This window comes from Myotis daubentonii, chromosome 2, assembly GCF_963259705.1.
Source record: "Myotis daubentonii chromosome 2, mMyoDau2.1, whole genome shotgun sequence".
NCBI lineage: Eukaryota > Metazoa > Chordata > Mammalia > Chiroptera > Vespertilionidae > Myotis > Myotis daubentonii.
Window position 1 is genome coordinate 14162190 of NC_081841.1, and position 16087 is coordinate 14178276.

The 16087-nt window shown below is 43.5% G+C and overlaps 1 protein-coding gene across 2 annotated transcripts in view; it reads left to right on the forward strand.

Annotated features, from left to right (window-relative positions):
* The first annotated feature begins 210 nt into the window (after window positions 1–210).
* The window catches only part of NT5DC3 (5'-nucleotidase domain containing 3), a 47149-nt gene continuing 31272 nt past the window's right edge, over window positions 211–16087 (forward strand). The window contains exons 1-2 of one of the 2 annotated variants that reach the window (XM_059681818.1): window positions 211–534; window positions 9794–9978. In XM_059681818.1, coding sequence (XP_059537801.1) covers window positions 318–534; window positions 9794–9978 — 402 coding nt within the window. In that variant the 5' untranslated portion in view covers window positions 211–317. The remainder of the gene's footprint in view (window positions 535–9793; window positions 9979–16087) is intronic. The other variant, XM_059681819.1, reaches the window with a different exon arrangement.

The window sequence follows — 16087 nt, forward strand, 5'->3', positions numbered from 1 at the left end:
TCTGATCCTGCGTGCGCCCATCTGAACCGCCACTTCGGGGCGGCGCCCGGGCAAGAAGTGACTGCGGTCTACCTGGCTCTTGGCCCCTGATGCCCAGGCCCCGCCCCCTCTCCGCCCCGCCCCGCCCCGCCTCCTGAGGATGGGCCAGGCCCCGCCCACCACACGCACAGGCCCGCCCCACAGGCTCCGCCCCACCACGGCCGCGGGGCTGGGCCGCGCCGCCACGCGCTCAGACGCAGGGTGCTGCCCGCCCGCAGGGCTGAGCGCGGGCGGAGCTCCCGTCCCGCGGTGCCGGTCGTAGCCCAGCGGCTGCCGGCATGGCCACCGCGGCGGCGGCGGCGGCGGCGGCAGGGATGGCCCACGGGGCCCGGGCGAGGACGGCGGCAGCAGCCCTGCGGAGCGTTTGCGGGACGGCGGCCCGGGGGCGGCTGCGCGCGGGCCACTCACGGCCCTTGTGCACGGCCCCTGGAACCGCTCCCGACATGAAGCGCTACCTGTGGGAGCGCTACCGGGAGGCGAAGAGGAGCACGGAGGGTGAGTGCGACCGCCCTCCCACCCCGGGGGGCCCCTGTACCTGTGGGGGCCCTCCCCGCGGGGCTGGGGCGCCGGGTCTCCTCCCGCGCGGTCAGCCGGGAAGCGTGTATCCTCGGACCCGTGCAGGACCCGCTGCTGACCTACCGGATCCCCAATCGTGACCCTCAGCCGCCCCGGTCACCCCCAGCTGCGGGCAGCATCGCCTCCTCATTACTGTTCTGGGAAACGCGGAAAAATGCGCCTGCAGAAACTTTACAACTCTTGCCTTCCTCCCATTTGGAAAGCTGTTTTATAAATTCTTGGGATTTTTAGTCGGAAATCTGCATCGGGAGCGCTTTGGGCTCCCCCGGGGGTTTCACCGACCTCGCCTGGGAGACGGCCACCCCCGCGCACCGTTAGGTATTGTTGTGAACAGACACGAATAGTAACAGCCGGAATCCGACGGACTGCAGATCACTTTGGAGCGCGACTGCGGGGCAGGTGACAGTGTCCGGAGGCTAACCTGGCTTCCTTCTTTGTTTTAGGGGACAGGGTGGATTTGCGGTGTTTGAAAAAGGAGGGGATGCAGGTTGGGGATGTTCGGGGCTATCTAACCTCGGCGAGGAGGGGCTCCCAGGGAGCGACTGCGTTGTGGTCTCCTGATCTTAAAATTAGCCTGGTTCCGCTGTTACCAAGGGAAATGGGCGAGAGAGAAAGAGGAGGAGGAAATATTAGTGCCAGCCACATAGACTGTCTCCCGGAATTCTTCCCGCACCTACCCGGGGGAGATGCCACATCCCCATTCTATAGATGGGAAGGGTGAGACTCAAATTTAAGGAACCTGGCCGCCGTCACACCTTCACTCGGATCCGCCTCAGCGCCTCACCCACTGTCTTATTTCCTGCGTTGCTCTGCCTTGCAGGAGTAGCTGACCACATGGGAACCGGCGCCAAGGGCCAGTGATACTGGTGCTGCTTCTTTCAAGGGAGGTTTAGAGTGGAAAGTTTAACAGATTTTTTGAGGAGGGGGGTAGAAAGGGCACACGGAGATAAACATTCTGTAGAATCATGTTTTCCACTTTTTGGCTAGAAGTCACGGTAATGAAAGAAAGCAATTGGGATGCTTTTCCGAGGGAACTCAGAGTGGCCAGCAATGCAGAATGCTGTGTAACGGGGCACATTTTCTTAGCGTTCCTTTGCTCAGAGTTAGTTTTGCGTTGGTTTTTGAAGTGGTTGTGTGCCATGGTGGAAAAGGGACTGGCTTTGGAGACATTGGAAATTGCAGCTTTTCAGTGAAGGAAATGTAGACCATGTAGCCCAGTTTGGGGGCAGGGAAGACTTTAAAATGGAAACTCTTAATTGAAGGAATTGTATATTTACAATATACAGTTGTAAGAATTAATACAGTGAATTTGGCATATCCTTTGCCTAGTTTCTCCCAATAGTAACATTTTGCAAAACAATAAATGGTACAGTATCACAACCAGTATATGGGTATTGATACATTTCTCAGGTCTTGTTCAGAGTCCTCAAGTTATACTTGTACTTATGTGTGTATTTAGTTCTATACAGTCTTAGCACTTGTAGGTTCTTATATCTTACACCACAGTCAAGATAATGAACAGTTTACTACCAGCATCCCTCATATTATCTTTATAACTATAGCCACTCCTTCCCTATGCTCTCTCTAATTCCTGGGGCATTCTCCATTCTCCATTTCTAAGATTTTGTCGTTTCAGAAATGTTCTATAGATGGGATTATACAGTATGTAACCTTTTGGAATTGGCTTTTTCCCCACTAAGCATAATTCCGTTTAGTTTCATCCAAGTTGTGTGGAATAGCTGAGAAGCTTCCATGGTATGGATGTAACTCAGCTTAACCCTGTTTAACCACAGTCCACTCACTGAAGAACATCTGGGTGGCTCCCAGTTTTTTACTGTTACAGTAAAGCTGCTGTAAAATTTGGGTCTAAGTTTTTTTTGTGAAAGAACATATGTGTTCATTTCTCGAAATGCCATGTCATTGCTTGGTTGAATGGTAATTCTATATTTAGTTTTGTAAGAAACTGGGCAAACATTTTGTCTTCCTTATTTTGTGGGTGAGGTTTGCCACTTGCTTGTAGGCAGTGAGACCCTGGGGATGCCACGAAGCCTCCATTTCCTCATCTGTAAAATGGGATGCTGGCAGTAGCACTAACGTCATAGGGTTGTGTCCAGGAATGAATGAGTCCAACCATGAAAGGTGAGTGCTGGTCACATTGTAGAATGCCCCTCATTTGGAATTTCTTCTTCTTTTTTTTTTAACTTGAGATTTTTAGAAGTGTAATATTTATGCACCCTGTATACAATTCAGCTCAAGAAAAGGTTCTTTGTATTTTTAGGAAAAGAAACTTTGGTTTATAACGTTTAGCAGAAATTTCCTGTAGCCCTATGGTTCTCAACCAGAGTTGAAGGTGGGGGGCATTTTGCCCTCCCAGGACATTTGGCAGTGTTTGGAGACCTTTCCTGGGAGAACAGGGAGGCTGCCGGACTCTAGTGGGTGGAGGCCAAGGATGCTGCTATCCCAGCGGTTCTCAACCTGTGGGTCGCGACCCCTTTGGGGGCCGAACGACCCTTTCACAGGGGTTGCCAAAGACCATGGGAAAACACATATATAATTACATACTGTTTTTGTGATTAATCACTATGCTTTAATTATGTTCAATTTTTAACAATGAAATTGGGAGTCACCACAACATGAGGAACTGTATTAAAAGGTCGCGGCATTAGGAAGGTTGAGAACCACTGCGCTATCCTATAGCCACCCACAGCAAAGATTGTACAGCCCCAAATGTCAATTGTGCCAAGACTGAGAAAACTTGCTCTAAAATGATGAATTCTGCGAAATCACGTGCAATCATCATTTAAAGGGATGGATGTGTTTGCGTGTGGCCTGTTATTTCCTGTCACGCCGCATGCTGTGTGCATCTTTCAACCTCCTCTCTGGCCTGCCCTGTGTGTGTTCACCTCATGGAATTTCTGGGACATTAACTGAGATAACGAATGAGAAGTGTCCTGTGCGTGGCATGTGGGAGGCACTGGTATCTCTTCTATGTCCTCTACACCTCAATGACAAATATTTGATAGTTTGCCTACTGTTTGATCTTTTGATAGGGCTATTTCTAAGTTTTCCTTTTGAGCAGTTAAGGTTTTTAATTTTAATTTTTTTATTAGATGGCTATTCTTAAGATTAAGTTATCATTAAACCATTACTATATATAATTTTATGTCAAATGTAGTTGCATGTAGTTTTATATTTCGAACTTTGGGAAGCATAATGAATTTCTACAGAGCAGTCAATTACAGGTGTTACTTACAGAGTAGTAAGGGTTATAATTTTAACTTTTGGTGGGAGTAGTATAACTGTCATATGCATTATTCATTATTCAGATAAGTAATTCTTTTTGTCATGGATTGATTTCCCCTGGAGATGATGCAAAAATATCTAAGCTAGTGAAAAAAAAGGCAGGCTTCTTTTTAGATTAATAAATGCAATAAGTACAGCTTTTGAATTGCCACCTTCTCTGGGGGCACGCCCAGCCCTGTGTTAGTTCCACTTATTTCCACCTGTCAGAGTGCCATATCCTGGTCTCTCTCACTGCCTGTGATGTGATATTGCTCATTATAGTTTATGCTTTGCCATTATTTTTATTTATAATCTCTGCACTGTGCCCCATACAGTGTCTGGCACACAGTAGGTGTGCAGTAAGGCTTATTGCAAAAATTCCTGAGAGTTTAGTAAGTGGGAAAACCAATTTATCAAAATAGTACATGCTGTATGGTTTCATTTATATAAAATCCTAGAAAATGCAAATCTGATAAAATGAACAGCAGTTGCCTGGGGATGGGCAGGGGTGCAGGAGAGACGGAGGGGTGGAATTCCAAGGGGTGCAAGGAAATGTTTGGGGCCATTAGATATGCTCATTATCCTTATTGGGATGATGGCTTCACCGGTGTATACATATGTCAAACCTCATCTAAGTTTATACTCCATTAGAAGCCCAGCACGCTAAATCGCGCGAGACCCAGACTTGGCGCGGTGTGGGACCCAGAGTCAAGTCCCTCCTGGTGACCGGTCTTTGGTCGTTATGGCGTTATGACCACTGGGTTTTTATTATATAGATGTGTGATTTGTTATGCATCATTGGTACCTCCATAAAGTTATAAAGGAGAGACACAGAAATGATGGCTGGACTCTGGTTTAGCCTGGATTAAGGCAGTACCCAGGAGGTAGGACCCTAGGAGTGGTCCAGCATGAGTCACGTGTTCTGTTCTGGACCAAGGACTAGGGATGGAGGGGCGGGGTAGGGTCCCAGAAGAGCTCAGCATTTGTGTTTTCAGAGGTGGCAAAGGGTCATTTCTTGTCTAAGGGTTGGGGTGTGTTGGGCAGATGACCACATATGTTCATGCTCATAGTGAAAAGGACACCTTGGACATCTGGAGATCTGTTATGGGACTGTTGCAGAAGTAAAAGTGATTTACAATGGAATGGCTATTGGAGATGCTGGAGAAAACAGTTTCTGGCTAAGAATATCAGTAGTTGTATTTAAATCTCTAAGGTCTGGGGGATAAATGGTGATGGAAGGAGACTTGACATGGGCGGGGGGGTGCTGAACACATAATACAGTGTACAGATGATGTGTTGTGGAATTGTGCACCTGAAAACCATATACTTTTGTTAACCAATGCTACCCCAATAAATACAACAAAAAGGAAAAAAAACCTCAAACTCCCAAATAAATCTCTAAGGTCTTATAGTAGCACACTTTATGAGTTGTCTGTATCTCAAGTCACACTTTCTGCTTGTCTTGATTTCCTTTCCTATAACTAATTAGCAGAAAGGATATTAAATGGACACAACCATACCAAACAACATTGGTTGGCAGGAAATGTAGCATTCTAAATATAAACGTGAAATTTGTGTTATGGTCAAACTGTTCCCTAACATATCAATTGCATCAGAACAAACACACTTTTCAGGCAAGTGGCAGTAGCAAAACTGTCTGGCCTTCGCCCAAGCCTTTCTCAACAGAAGGAAGTTGAATGTGTGATGTTTTCTAAGAGAAAATCACCTAAAGTGGGGTTGTCTTTTCCTTGGCAGTTACAGATGAGAAGTAGACAGATTTCAAATTTGGATATTGAACCTTGAGTTTACTTGTCACAGAGACCGTCGTTGAAATGTAGATACTGCTTCACCTTAGGAACCAAAGTTCCTATACTTTTTTTCCTCATATATTTTCAACCTATATACTTTTAAAACCTTATTTTCAATCTACATGAGGGCTTTTAAAAGAGAATTTGAAGCATCTTTAGTAAATATAAACTAATTCATAAACGTTTTTGAATACTTATGAATATTCATGAAATAGGTCTCTGGGATTGGGGTTTGCCTTACCAAAAAAATTGAACTTCAGCCTGGCCTGCGTGGCTCAGTGGTTGAGTGTTGACCTACTAACCAGGAGGTCACAGTTTGATTCCTGGCTGGGGCACATGCCTGGGTTTCCGGCTTGATCTTCAGTAGGCTGTGTGCAGGAGGCAGCTGATGGATGGTTCTCTCTCATCATTGATGTTTTTGTCTCTCTCTCCCTCTCTCTCTGAAATCAATAAAAATGTATTTTAAAAATTACTATATGATCCAGCAATTCCACTTTGGGTATATACTCTGAAGAAGTGAAAGCAGGGGCTCAAAGAGATACGTGTGCACAGCAGCATCATTCACAGTAGCCAAGAGGTAGAAGTAACCCAAGTGCCCATCATTGATGGATGAATAGACAAACAAAATATGGCAAATACACACAATGGAATATTATTCAGCCTTCAAAAGGAAAGAATTCTGACACATACTATGACATGGACTAACCTTGAGGACATTATGCTAAGTAAAATAGGCCAGAAAAAAAATATATGATGATTCCCTTGATGTACCTGGAACAGTCAAATTCATAGAGAGTAGAGTGGTGGTTACCGGGGGCTGAAGTTGTCGGGGGATGGGGAGTTGTAATTTAATGGGTGTGGAGTTTCAATTTTGCAGGATGAAAAGAGTTCTTGGAGACCGGTGTGCTGACGGTTGCACGGCAATAGGAATGAACTTAATTAAGGTCTGAACCGTATACTTAAAACTGGTTATTTTATTTATGCAATTTTACTACAATAAAAATGAGTAAACAAACCCCCCCAGACAGCTTATGTGTTTTGCTGTAGGTTGGTCACCACATTTCCCAGCGTTCCGTGGGATGAGCAGATGGAAAACTGGAAGCGGACGGGCGTGTGCCAGTGGGTGTCCCACCTGCTACACTGCCCCCTGAAAGGCTCTCGGCTTCCAGCTCGGGGTGGCTGTGTGGGAGCCTGGCTCTGGCTAGAGTAACAGAGCTGTCTCTCCATTTCTTTGTACAGTTGTATAGTCTTGCTGTCATCACCCATTAGGTGCAAAAGGAACTCACATTCTAAATTCTTACTCAGTCCTGTTTCCTCTTTGGGAAAGTGCATAACTGACTAGTCAAGAGCCTTCCATTTATATTTTGGAGTCTATAGTTTAGTCTGCTCATTCTCTTTGTGAGTGATTGGCCTTCTTTTCTCTTGCCTTGTAAGTATTGGTTTTATTCTTAGCACTTCTTTAAGGGGTTGCAGGGCGTGTGGCGATCCCTTTTAGGCTTCTGATGTTCCTCTGTTTATTTTGAGTGATGATAAATTAAACGTCCAAGTTTTCTGGTGATGATGTTCATGTGAGTAATACACTTTCAGTCCAGCAGGGGGGTGGCGGAGGGCGGGGGTGGGGGGTGAGTGGGGGGTGGCGGGGCGGGCTAGGGGAGGGAGGGGTGAGGAATTCCAGAGCAGCTTTTGGAGATGTGCTGGCTTTTAGTGATTTTCCATCGTGGTCGTGTTTCCTTGAGAGCTTTACATATTCTTTTCTCAGGTAGTAGAAAGGGAGAGGGGCTTCATTGCCAAGGCCATTTCTAAATATAAACTTCTTATTTAAACAGGCTGTTAGAACTTCCCTTGGAAAGTTGATTTGCCAAGGTAGAGCTTTTAGGCACACTGTAAGTGATCCCTGCTTTACTAACTTCGTGCGGACAGTGTCACGTGGCCATATTCAGAAAATAGCATCATCTGATTATGTAAGGCCAGAAGGTCTTGGGTGTTAGATGCCCAAGAGTGTGGAACTGCTGGCCTCTCCCTTCCTCAGGACTAATTCATGTCAACGGGCTACCCTCAGGTTTCTAAAATGTTACTGTTTCCTGTCCTCACATTGGTTTTATTTGCAAAAGAAAAAAAACCACACTAAGGTTATTGTCGCATTCATTTCTTTATCAAAATTAATGAAGAAATGGAATTAGTTAATCATGACTGTTTGGGTTTTCAGTAGAGTGAGCCACATCTAGATTGTCAATGGACAATTCATTCACTTGTTCCTTCATTCATTTGTTCATTCATTCATTCACTCACTCATTCATACACTTGCCTTCATTAGCCTGGAAATTCTGTGTGGGGATGTAAAGGCTTGGTTTGAAGTTACTGTAATGTGGCAGCTTAATTGGAGACCATGAATAGGCTTCAGGGGTCAATCTCCTTGAAATTTTCTGCAAAATCTGCGTGCATTTTTCTGGGGAGAGGATTTTATAGCTTCTGTTAGGTTTTCTAAGGGATCCAAGCCGCGAAGCTGCGAGGGACCTTCTGGGATGCTTGGAATTGCTGCTGGACCGTCCCGAGTGGAGTGGTCACTCTGCTAGATTAGTACCTTTGGGGTATTTCAGGTGACCCTTGGAACGCAAGTGAGTAAGGTGGGCTATTCCTAGTCAGAAAGAAGTGAGCAAAAGGGAAAAGGGAAGCACCATGGACTCTAAAGCATTGACATTATGAAGGCTTGAATTTATTTTATTTTTGGAAAAAAAAAAAAAAAAGCACTGTTCTCCATTGCAAAGATGGTATCTTCAGACTTCTTGAAGATGATGTAATACTTCGGGCCATGCCGAGGAAAATGAAGGCTGATGTTGCAACGGGATTTATTTCACTATTGTACCATCTCAGACAACCACCTGTCACTCTCCTTTCTTAATGTAGTCATTTTAAAATCATAGGTGGGGATGATCGATGGGTAATGATGAATAACTTCTGCAGTGATAAAATAGCAACTGTTTTAAGATTTTGGGAAAATAAGATCACTAAACATCCCATATTGCATTTTTGCTTTTTAAAGGGGTCTAGTGGACTCGTGGAAATTGTAAGGTAAAATGACTTTTTTGGAAAAGCTCCAAGAAAGTGTACAAGTCATGAAATAACTACCCTTACTGAGATAGACCTGCTTAAAAAACGAACTCTAAACTATTGTTGGATGCAGGGGACTCTGGGGCTAACCACATTTCTAATTAGCCATATGAAGGAACTAATCTGAATGGTAAAGATTAATATATGAAGATTCTTACTCCAGTGTTATTTTCTTATAGAAAAATAGAAAATAGAAAAATAGAAAAAACCTAAATGTGTAACATAGAATAATAGGTTGATTTGGCACAGTATACTCAAATCTTTTGTAATGATTTAACATTATATTCTCAGAAACTCTGTAATATAGGAGAGTACAGTCATCAGAGAACATTACATTTAGAGAGCAGGATACAGAGCTGTATACACAGTGTGAGGTCAACTATGTAAAGTATATACTTACAACCATATTGGCAGCAAATACAAAGGTTGGTAGTAGTTTTTTTTCTGGGTGATGACATGATTTGTGATATTTAAATTTAATTATCGGTCTGTTTATCTTTCAAAATCTGTATCTGACCTGTATTATTTTATAAACAAAACAAATCTTTTTATGACGTTGAAGCTAATATTCTGTTTTAAGAGCAGTTTTGTTAAGATAGTATTTACATACCATACAATTCACCCACTTACTGTCTCCCATTCAGGTTTCTAGTATATTCACAACTACTCATCAACCATCACCATAATCAATTTTAGAACATTTTCGTCACTCCAGAAAGGAACTCTGTACACCCATTAGCACTCACTGTATTTCTCCCCATCCCACAGTCCTAGGCATCCACCAATCTCTCTATGGATTTGCCTGTGCCGGGCATTTCCTGTGAACGGAATCACACACACGTGGTCCTTTGTGACCGGCTTCTTTCACTCAGCGTCATGTCTTCGAGGTGAAGCCGGATCACTCTGTTCGCTCATTTCATTTAGAAACTAACCCTTATTTATCACGTGGCGTAATGCATTTCTTTTTTCTTTACTTCCAGAATTGGTGCCTTCAATCATGAGCAATTTGCTGAATCCGGATGCCATTTTCTCAAACAATGAGATGAGCCTGTCGGACATTGAGATCTATGGCTTTGATTATGACTACACCTTGGTGTTTTATTCAAAGCACCTCCACACGCTGATATTCAACGCTGCTCGGGACCTTCTCATCAATGAACACCGGGTAAGAGCAAGGGACATGTCGCTCTTCCTCCCCAGCCCTCTTGTGTGAAGTACAGCGTGGCTGACCTGACCTGGTGCCTGGCACACAGGTGTCACTTAGAAAATTGCGGCTGAATGAATGAATGAATAGATTTTGTTCTGTTCCATTAACCACTTTATTGAGGTATGACTGACATGTAAAAAACTGTACATATTCAATGTATACGTTTCCATGAGTTTGGGGATAAATATACAACTGTGAAACCCGCACCCCCATCAAGGCCATAAACTCCATCACCTCCCCGAATCTCCTCCTGCCCCTTTTATTATTATTATTATTATTATTATTATTATTGTTATTTGTGAGTGTGTGGTAGGGACACTTCACATAAGGTCTGCCCTCTTAGCAGTTCTTAACACTAGATTGCCCAAGGAAGTCATTTTGACTGCTTTTTAGTTTCAATTAGAAAAACAATTATGTATATAAGGACACAATGTCTTAGAATTTTGTGACTTTTTGTACAACATATAAATGCATTTATTAATAATTGTAGTTACCTCCCCCCTCCTTCATTTCCGGTATATATATATATGTGTTATACCTATATTGCCCAAAAGCAGTCATTTTGACTGCTTGGGAAATTTTAAATAATCAAATGACTCTTATTATTGAATTGAGTAAATTTCTTATATGACCAGTTCGGCTCTGTATTGAAATAACAGTTTTCATTTTTTTTCGATTACCGTCACATGATAACATACAAGTACATGATAAATTGTCGATACTTGATAAGTTGCAGTTGCTCAATAAGCTAAACTAGTACTTGTTATTCGAATCTTTATGCAGTGATACTTGTTCTAATAAGTTGTTTATTTTATTTCTTTTGCGCCCTAAATTCATGAAAGAAATGTCGAATAGAAGTGAGTTATTGGAAAAGCTAAGGAACATAAGTGAAGAGTGCTCCGATATTATTCTTTCACAGTGCAGTCATTTTGACTGCTTTTGGGCAATATAGGTATATACTAAGTTTCAGTCTTTCTGGTGTTAAGTATATAGTACAATATTGTTTGCTATGGGTATCATGCTGCATAATAGATTTTTGGAACTTATCTTGCATAATTGAAACTTTGTATACTCAAACCTTTACGTGTCTGTGAGTGGAGACTCACCTGCAGATGTTTGAGCTCTCACTTCTCGCAGAGCAGTGGCATAGCTTCTCCTGAGGTCTGAGGATGTGGCAGCCTGCTGAGTTCTGGTTAGAAGGAATTCTTCAAAGGAGAGGCATTGCGCTTTGTTCTGGTCCCAGCCTGTCCACAACCAGTGTTGTGACTGAACCAGCCTTATGGTTATCACGCTTGCAAGACACCCTTTAGCAATAGCCATTAGGAAACTTCTAAAAGATACAGCTTTATTATTTAAAGACCTGGAAATTATACCACACACCTGGGGTCCCACAGCGAGGTGGGAGGCAGAGAGAGGGCATGTGTGCATGGGCCTGGGTTCCGCTTTTATTTGGGTCGAGGGTAGGGGGGCCGAGAGTGTCCTGGGCTCACTTTTTAGTGGTGAATCTATAAGAGCTGATTTTAAAGCACGGGAAGAGAACACAAGCAAGTAACCCAAATGGTCATTTATTGAAATCAGCCATGATCTCTAAAACAAAGGAACTGCTGTAAGGGGAGGCAGCCTGGCTCTCGATCCTGTGGCTGGTGGTGTGTTTATTCCAGATTTGAAGAGGATGCCTCTTTGAAATGGGTGACTTGGAAGTCAAACCTTAAGTCAGGCACTTGCATTACAAAAAAGAAAGAAAACTGTCACAATTTTTTACCCTCATCACTGACTGAATTGTGTTCTTTTATAAAGAATATTTGAATGTCTTCTGGTGCGTAGTATTGTTGAGATCTTAGAATAAGGAAGGAAAAAACCCCACACTCAAAACCTAGCATGTGTTTCTCTGGTCTGGGTTGAGTACACATTTCAGGAACCATGATGAGAAGACTCCTCAGAGGTCATCTGGGCTCGTGTCATTGGAGAACCCCCATGGCATCCCATGAAGTACCGCTCGTATCTCCGTTACTCCGGGAGACAGTTCTGATTTGGGGGAGATTCTTCCATGGGTTCTTTCTATCATCTTGGTCACCCTCCTTTGTGTGCTCTGTTTTATTTATCTCAGATGTGAGGCCCTGAACTGGAGATGTTACTGCAGGTGGGGTCTGATAGTGTGGAATAGAGGGAGACCATCACCTCCCTGATTGTGGATACCATACCTTTATTAATACTGCCAAAGTTTCTATCAGCTTTGGATCCTCACCATTTGATGCAGTTTATTCCCTTCAGCTTTTGGTTATCAGTGGACTTAATAAGCAACTCATCTTGTGCTATTTTAAAATGCAGACATGGTATTTGCCAAAAATAACTTGACCTCTGCCACTAAGCCACTGGCCATCTTTCTTTAGTTATGTCCACCTTACCAGATGTCAGCCCATCTAGCCACTTGCCATTCAATAACATTTCTCTACCCCACTGGGAGATTGAGCTGAAGGGGTGTGGCTGGGTGCTGGCATTCTACTCCCAGGCCATATGCTGTGACTCTGCTGTTCTACTCCCAGGCCATATGCTGTGACTCTGTTATCACTCACAAAACCTAAGTCATTGCTAACAGCACCGTCTGCTGATTGTCTGCTGGGTACCAAAAGCCCAGGTTCTAGAACTTGACTGCTGAGGTTCAGACCCTGGCTTTGTCACTTCTCATCTGCATGACAGCCCTGCATACAGATACTGTCTCTGTTTTACGGTTGAGGAAACTGAGGCTGATGGAGTTAAGCCAGTAGGTCAAGGCCACGAGACCAGTAGGGGGCAGAACCAGGATTTGGGCTTAGATCTGTCCATTTCCAAGGCGCAAATGTCTTCTCCTTTAGGCCATGTTGCCCCTTGTGGGATTAATAACCCCACATTTCTACCCCATGGGTTTATTGTTCACAGGAAAATAAAATATTCAGGAAAATTAAGAATTTAGAAAAATAAAAAAATTATGAAATTTGTGGGGAAAAGAGTTGAAATAATAGATGGGGAAAAAAAGTTGCAATGATTATGATTAGAAAAGCTTCTAGATTTAAGGTCATGAAATTTCACTTCTTTTTTTTTTTTTAAATTAAATCTTTATTGTTCAGATTATTACATTTGTTCCTTTTTTTCCCCCCCATAACTCCCCTCCTCCCAGTTCCCGCCCCACCCTCCGCCCTCACTCCCCACCCACTGTCCTCATCCATAGGTGCACGATTTTTGTCCAGTCTCTTCCCACATCTCTCACACCCCTTTCCCCCCCAAGAATAGTCAGTCCATTCCCTTTCTATGACCCTGATTCTATTATAATCAACAGTTCATTGTGTTCATCAGATTATTTATTCACTTGATTCTTAGATTCACTTGTTGATAGATGCATATTTGTTGTTCATAATTTGTATCTTTACCTTTTTCTTCCTCTTCCTCTTCTTGAAATTTCACTTCTATTATGTATGTTTGTTGCTTGGATAAAAGAAATATAACACTAATTATACAGGCATATTAATAGAGTCAGTTATGCTTGTACAGCTTTTTCTTTTGCTTTGGATTTGAAATGATTCTTCCAAGATGCTGTTAGAAGCACTGACTTCGGTGCTGTTGTTCCTGCCAAAGACTATGTGTGCTTACAGAGTTGGAAAGACATCTGCGCTTGAGTGCACAGTAATAGAGCAGGAAGTGGGCAATTTAGCATCTTCCCGAAAAGCAAATGTAAAAGTTTCAGCTCCTTAATTACCCTTTTTCTTTCTCTCTCTCTCTCTCTCTCTCTCTCTCTCTCTCTCTCTCTCTCTCTCTTAAACACAAAGATAGAAGTAGAAAAGATTGGGTAATAATTGTACCCTCATTTCATATGTCCATGAGGGAGAGATAGGAGGGGAGTGTCAGAAGAGTTCTTGATTTCATCTCCTAAATTTGCACCCTCATCTGTGTTTCCCAATCAGTAATTGGCAGTGATGTTCACCTAGTTTTTCAGTCTAAAGCCTAACATTGGCCGTGACCCCTGGCATTCCGTATTTCACCTCTGATTTCTGCAGCAAATGTTGCGGGTCCTCGCTCTCTCCCTCTCTCTCTCTCTCTTGTTTTTTTAAATAATCTTTTAATTTTAGAAGAGTCTTAGGTTTACAGAAAAGTTGCAAAGGTAATACAGAGAGCTCCTGACTGTATACCCCATATCTGGTTTCCCTTAATATTAACGTGTTACATTTCCATGGTACATTTGTCACAAGCGAAGACCCAATGTTAATAAATGATTATTTCTAGCTTCTCAAATCATTTATTTTAAATTTTTTCTCTCTTCTAATATTCGTAGGTAAAGCTCTAAACTTCCCTCTCAGTACTGCTTTAGCTTGTTGAGTTTAAGCCTTCATGTGATATTTATTTATTTATTTATTTATTTATTTATTTATTTATTTATTTATTGCGTAAAGTATTACAAAGAGTATTACATATGTCTCCTCCCCCCCCCCCCCAGCCCTTGACAATCCCCTAGCCTCCCCTACCCCCCAGTGTCTTATGTCCATTGGTTATGCTTATATGCATGCATGCAAGTCCTTCGGTTGATCTCTTTGAGAAGCTAGAAAAAGAAGAGGAAATTAAAGCCAAAATATATGGGAATAAAAATAATATCCTATCTAATAAAAGAGAAACATGGTAATTGGCGTACGACCGATACCCTTTTCATTGGCTAATCAGCGAGTTATGCAAATTAACTGTCAGCCAAGATGGCGGCCGGCAGCCAGGCAGCTTGAAACTAACATGAGGCTTGGTTGCCTCAGTGACGGAGGAAACCAACGTTCCCCGCCTGCCGCTGCCTCTGAGCTGGCAGTTTAAGAAACATTGTAACAAATACCGCCCAACTTCAGCCAGCAGATTGGCAACATTGTAAGCAAAGGCCAGAAACCTACTTTCAGCCTAGGCCTAAGAGCTGGAGCCAAGCCTCAAGCTAAAGCTGGCACAGAATTAAAAAAAAAAAAAAAAAAAAGGAAAAAAGGAGCGTTTGGGAGTTCAGTCATCCCCAGCCTGAAAACAGCCCTCAGCCCCTCACCCAGACTGGCCAGGCACCCCAGTGGGGACCCCCACCCTGATCCAGGACACCCTTCAGGGCAAACCAGCTGGCCCCACCCGTGCACCAGGCCTCTACCCTATATAGTAAAAGGGTAATATGCCTCCCGGCACCGGGATCAGCAGAGCCGTGAGGCCTCCCGGCACTGGAATCAGCGTGACAGGGGGCAGCGCCCAAACCCCCTGATCGCCCTGCGGCTCTGTGTGTGACAGGGGGCGGGGCCACAACCCCCTGATGGGCCCTGCTCTGTGCGTGACAGGGTACAGAGCCCCAACCCCCCTGATGGGCCCTGCTCTGTGTGTGACAGGGGGTTGCTCCACAACCTCCCCATCGACCCTGCCTTGAGTGTGACAGGGGGCGGCGCCCCAACTCCCCAATCAGCCCTGCTCTGAGCCCGACCAGGGGCTGCACCTAGGGATTGGGCCTGCCCTCTGCCACCCTGGAGCAGGCCTAAGCCAGCAGGTCGTTATCTCCCGAGGGGTCCCAGACTGCTAGAGGGCACAGGCCAGGCTGAGGGACCCCCCCTCCCCCCCGAGTGCACAAATTTTTGTGCACCGGGCCTCTAGTTAATTAATAAAATAGAGAAGAAAATCATTGGTTCTTTGAGAAAGATTAATAAAATGAATATATTCTTTGGGTAGAATGATCAAGAAAAATACAAATTAACAACACAAAGAACGAAAGAGGGGCATCACTACAGATCTTTCAGACATTAAAAGGATAATAAAAGATTATTATGAACAACTTTATGCAATAAATTTAAAATTTTAGTTGAAATAGAATTTGTGTCCTAGATAGTTAGGAGAAGAAATTGAAAATCCAAATAACCCTATAATCTCTACCTATGTGGGAAGAATTAAAAAATCTTCCCCAAAGAAAACTCCAGGCTGAAATCGTTTCACTGGTGAATTCTACCCATTATTTTAAAAATGTAATAATACCAATCTTATATAAATTCTTTCAGAAAACAGAGGAAGAGGGACTATTTCCCAATTAACTTTATGAAGCTAG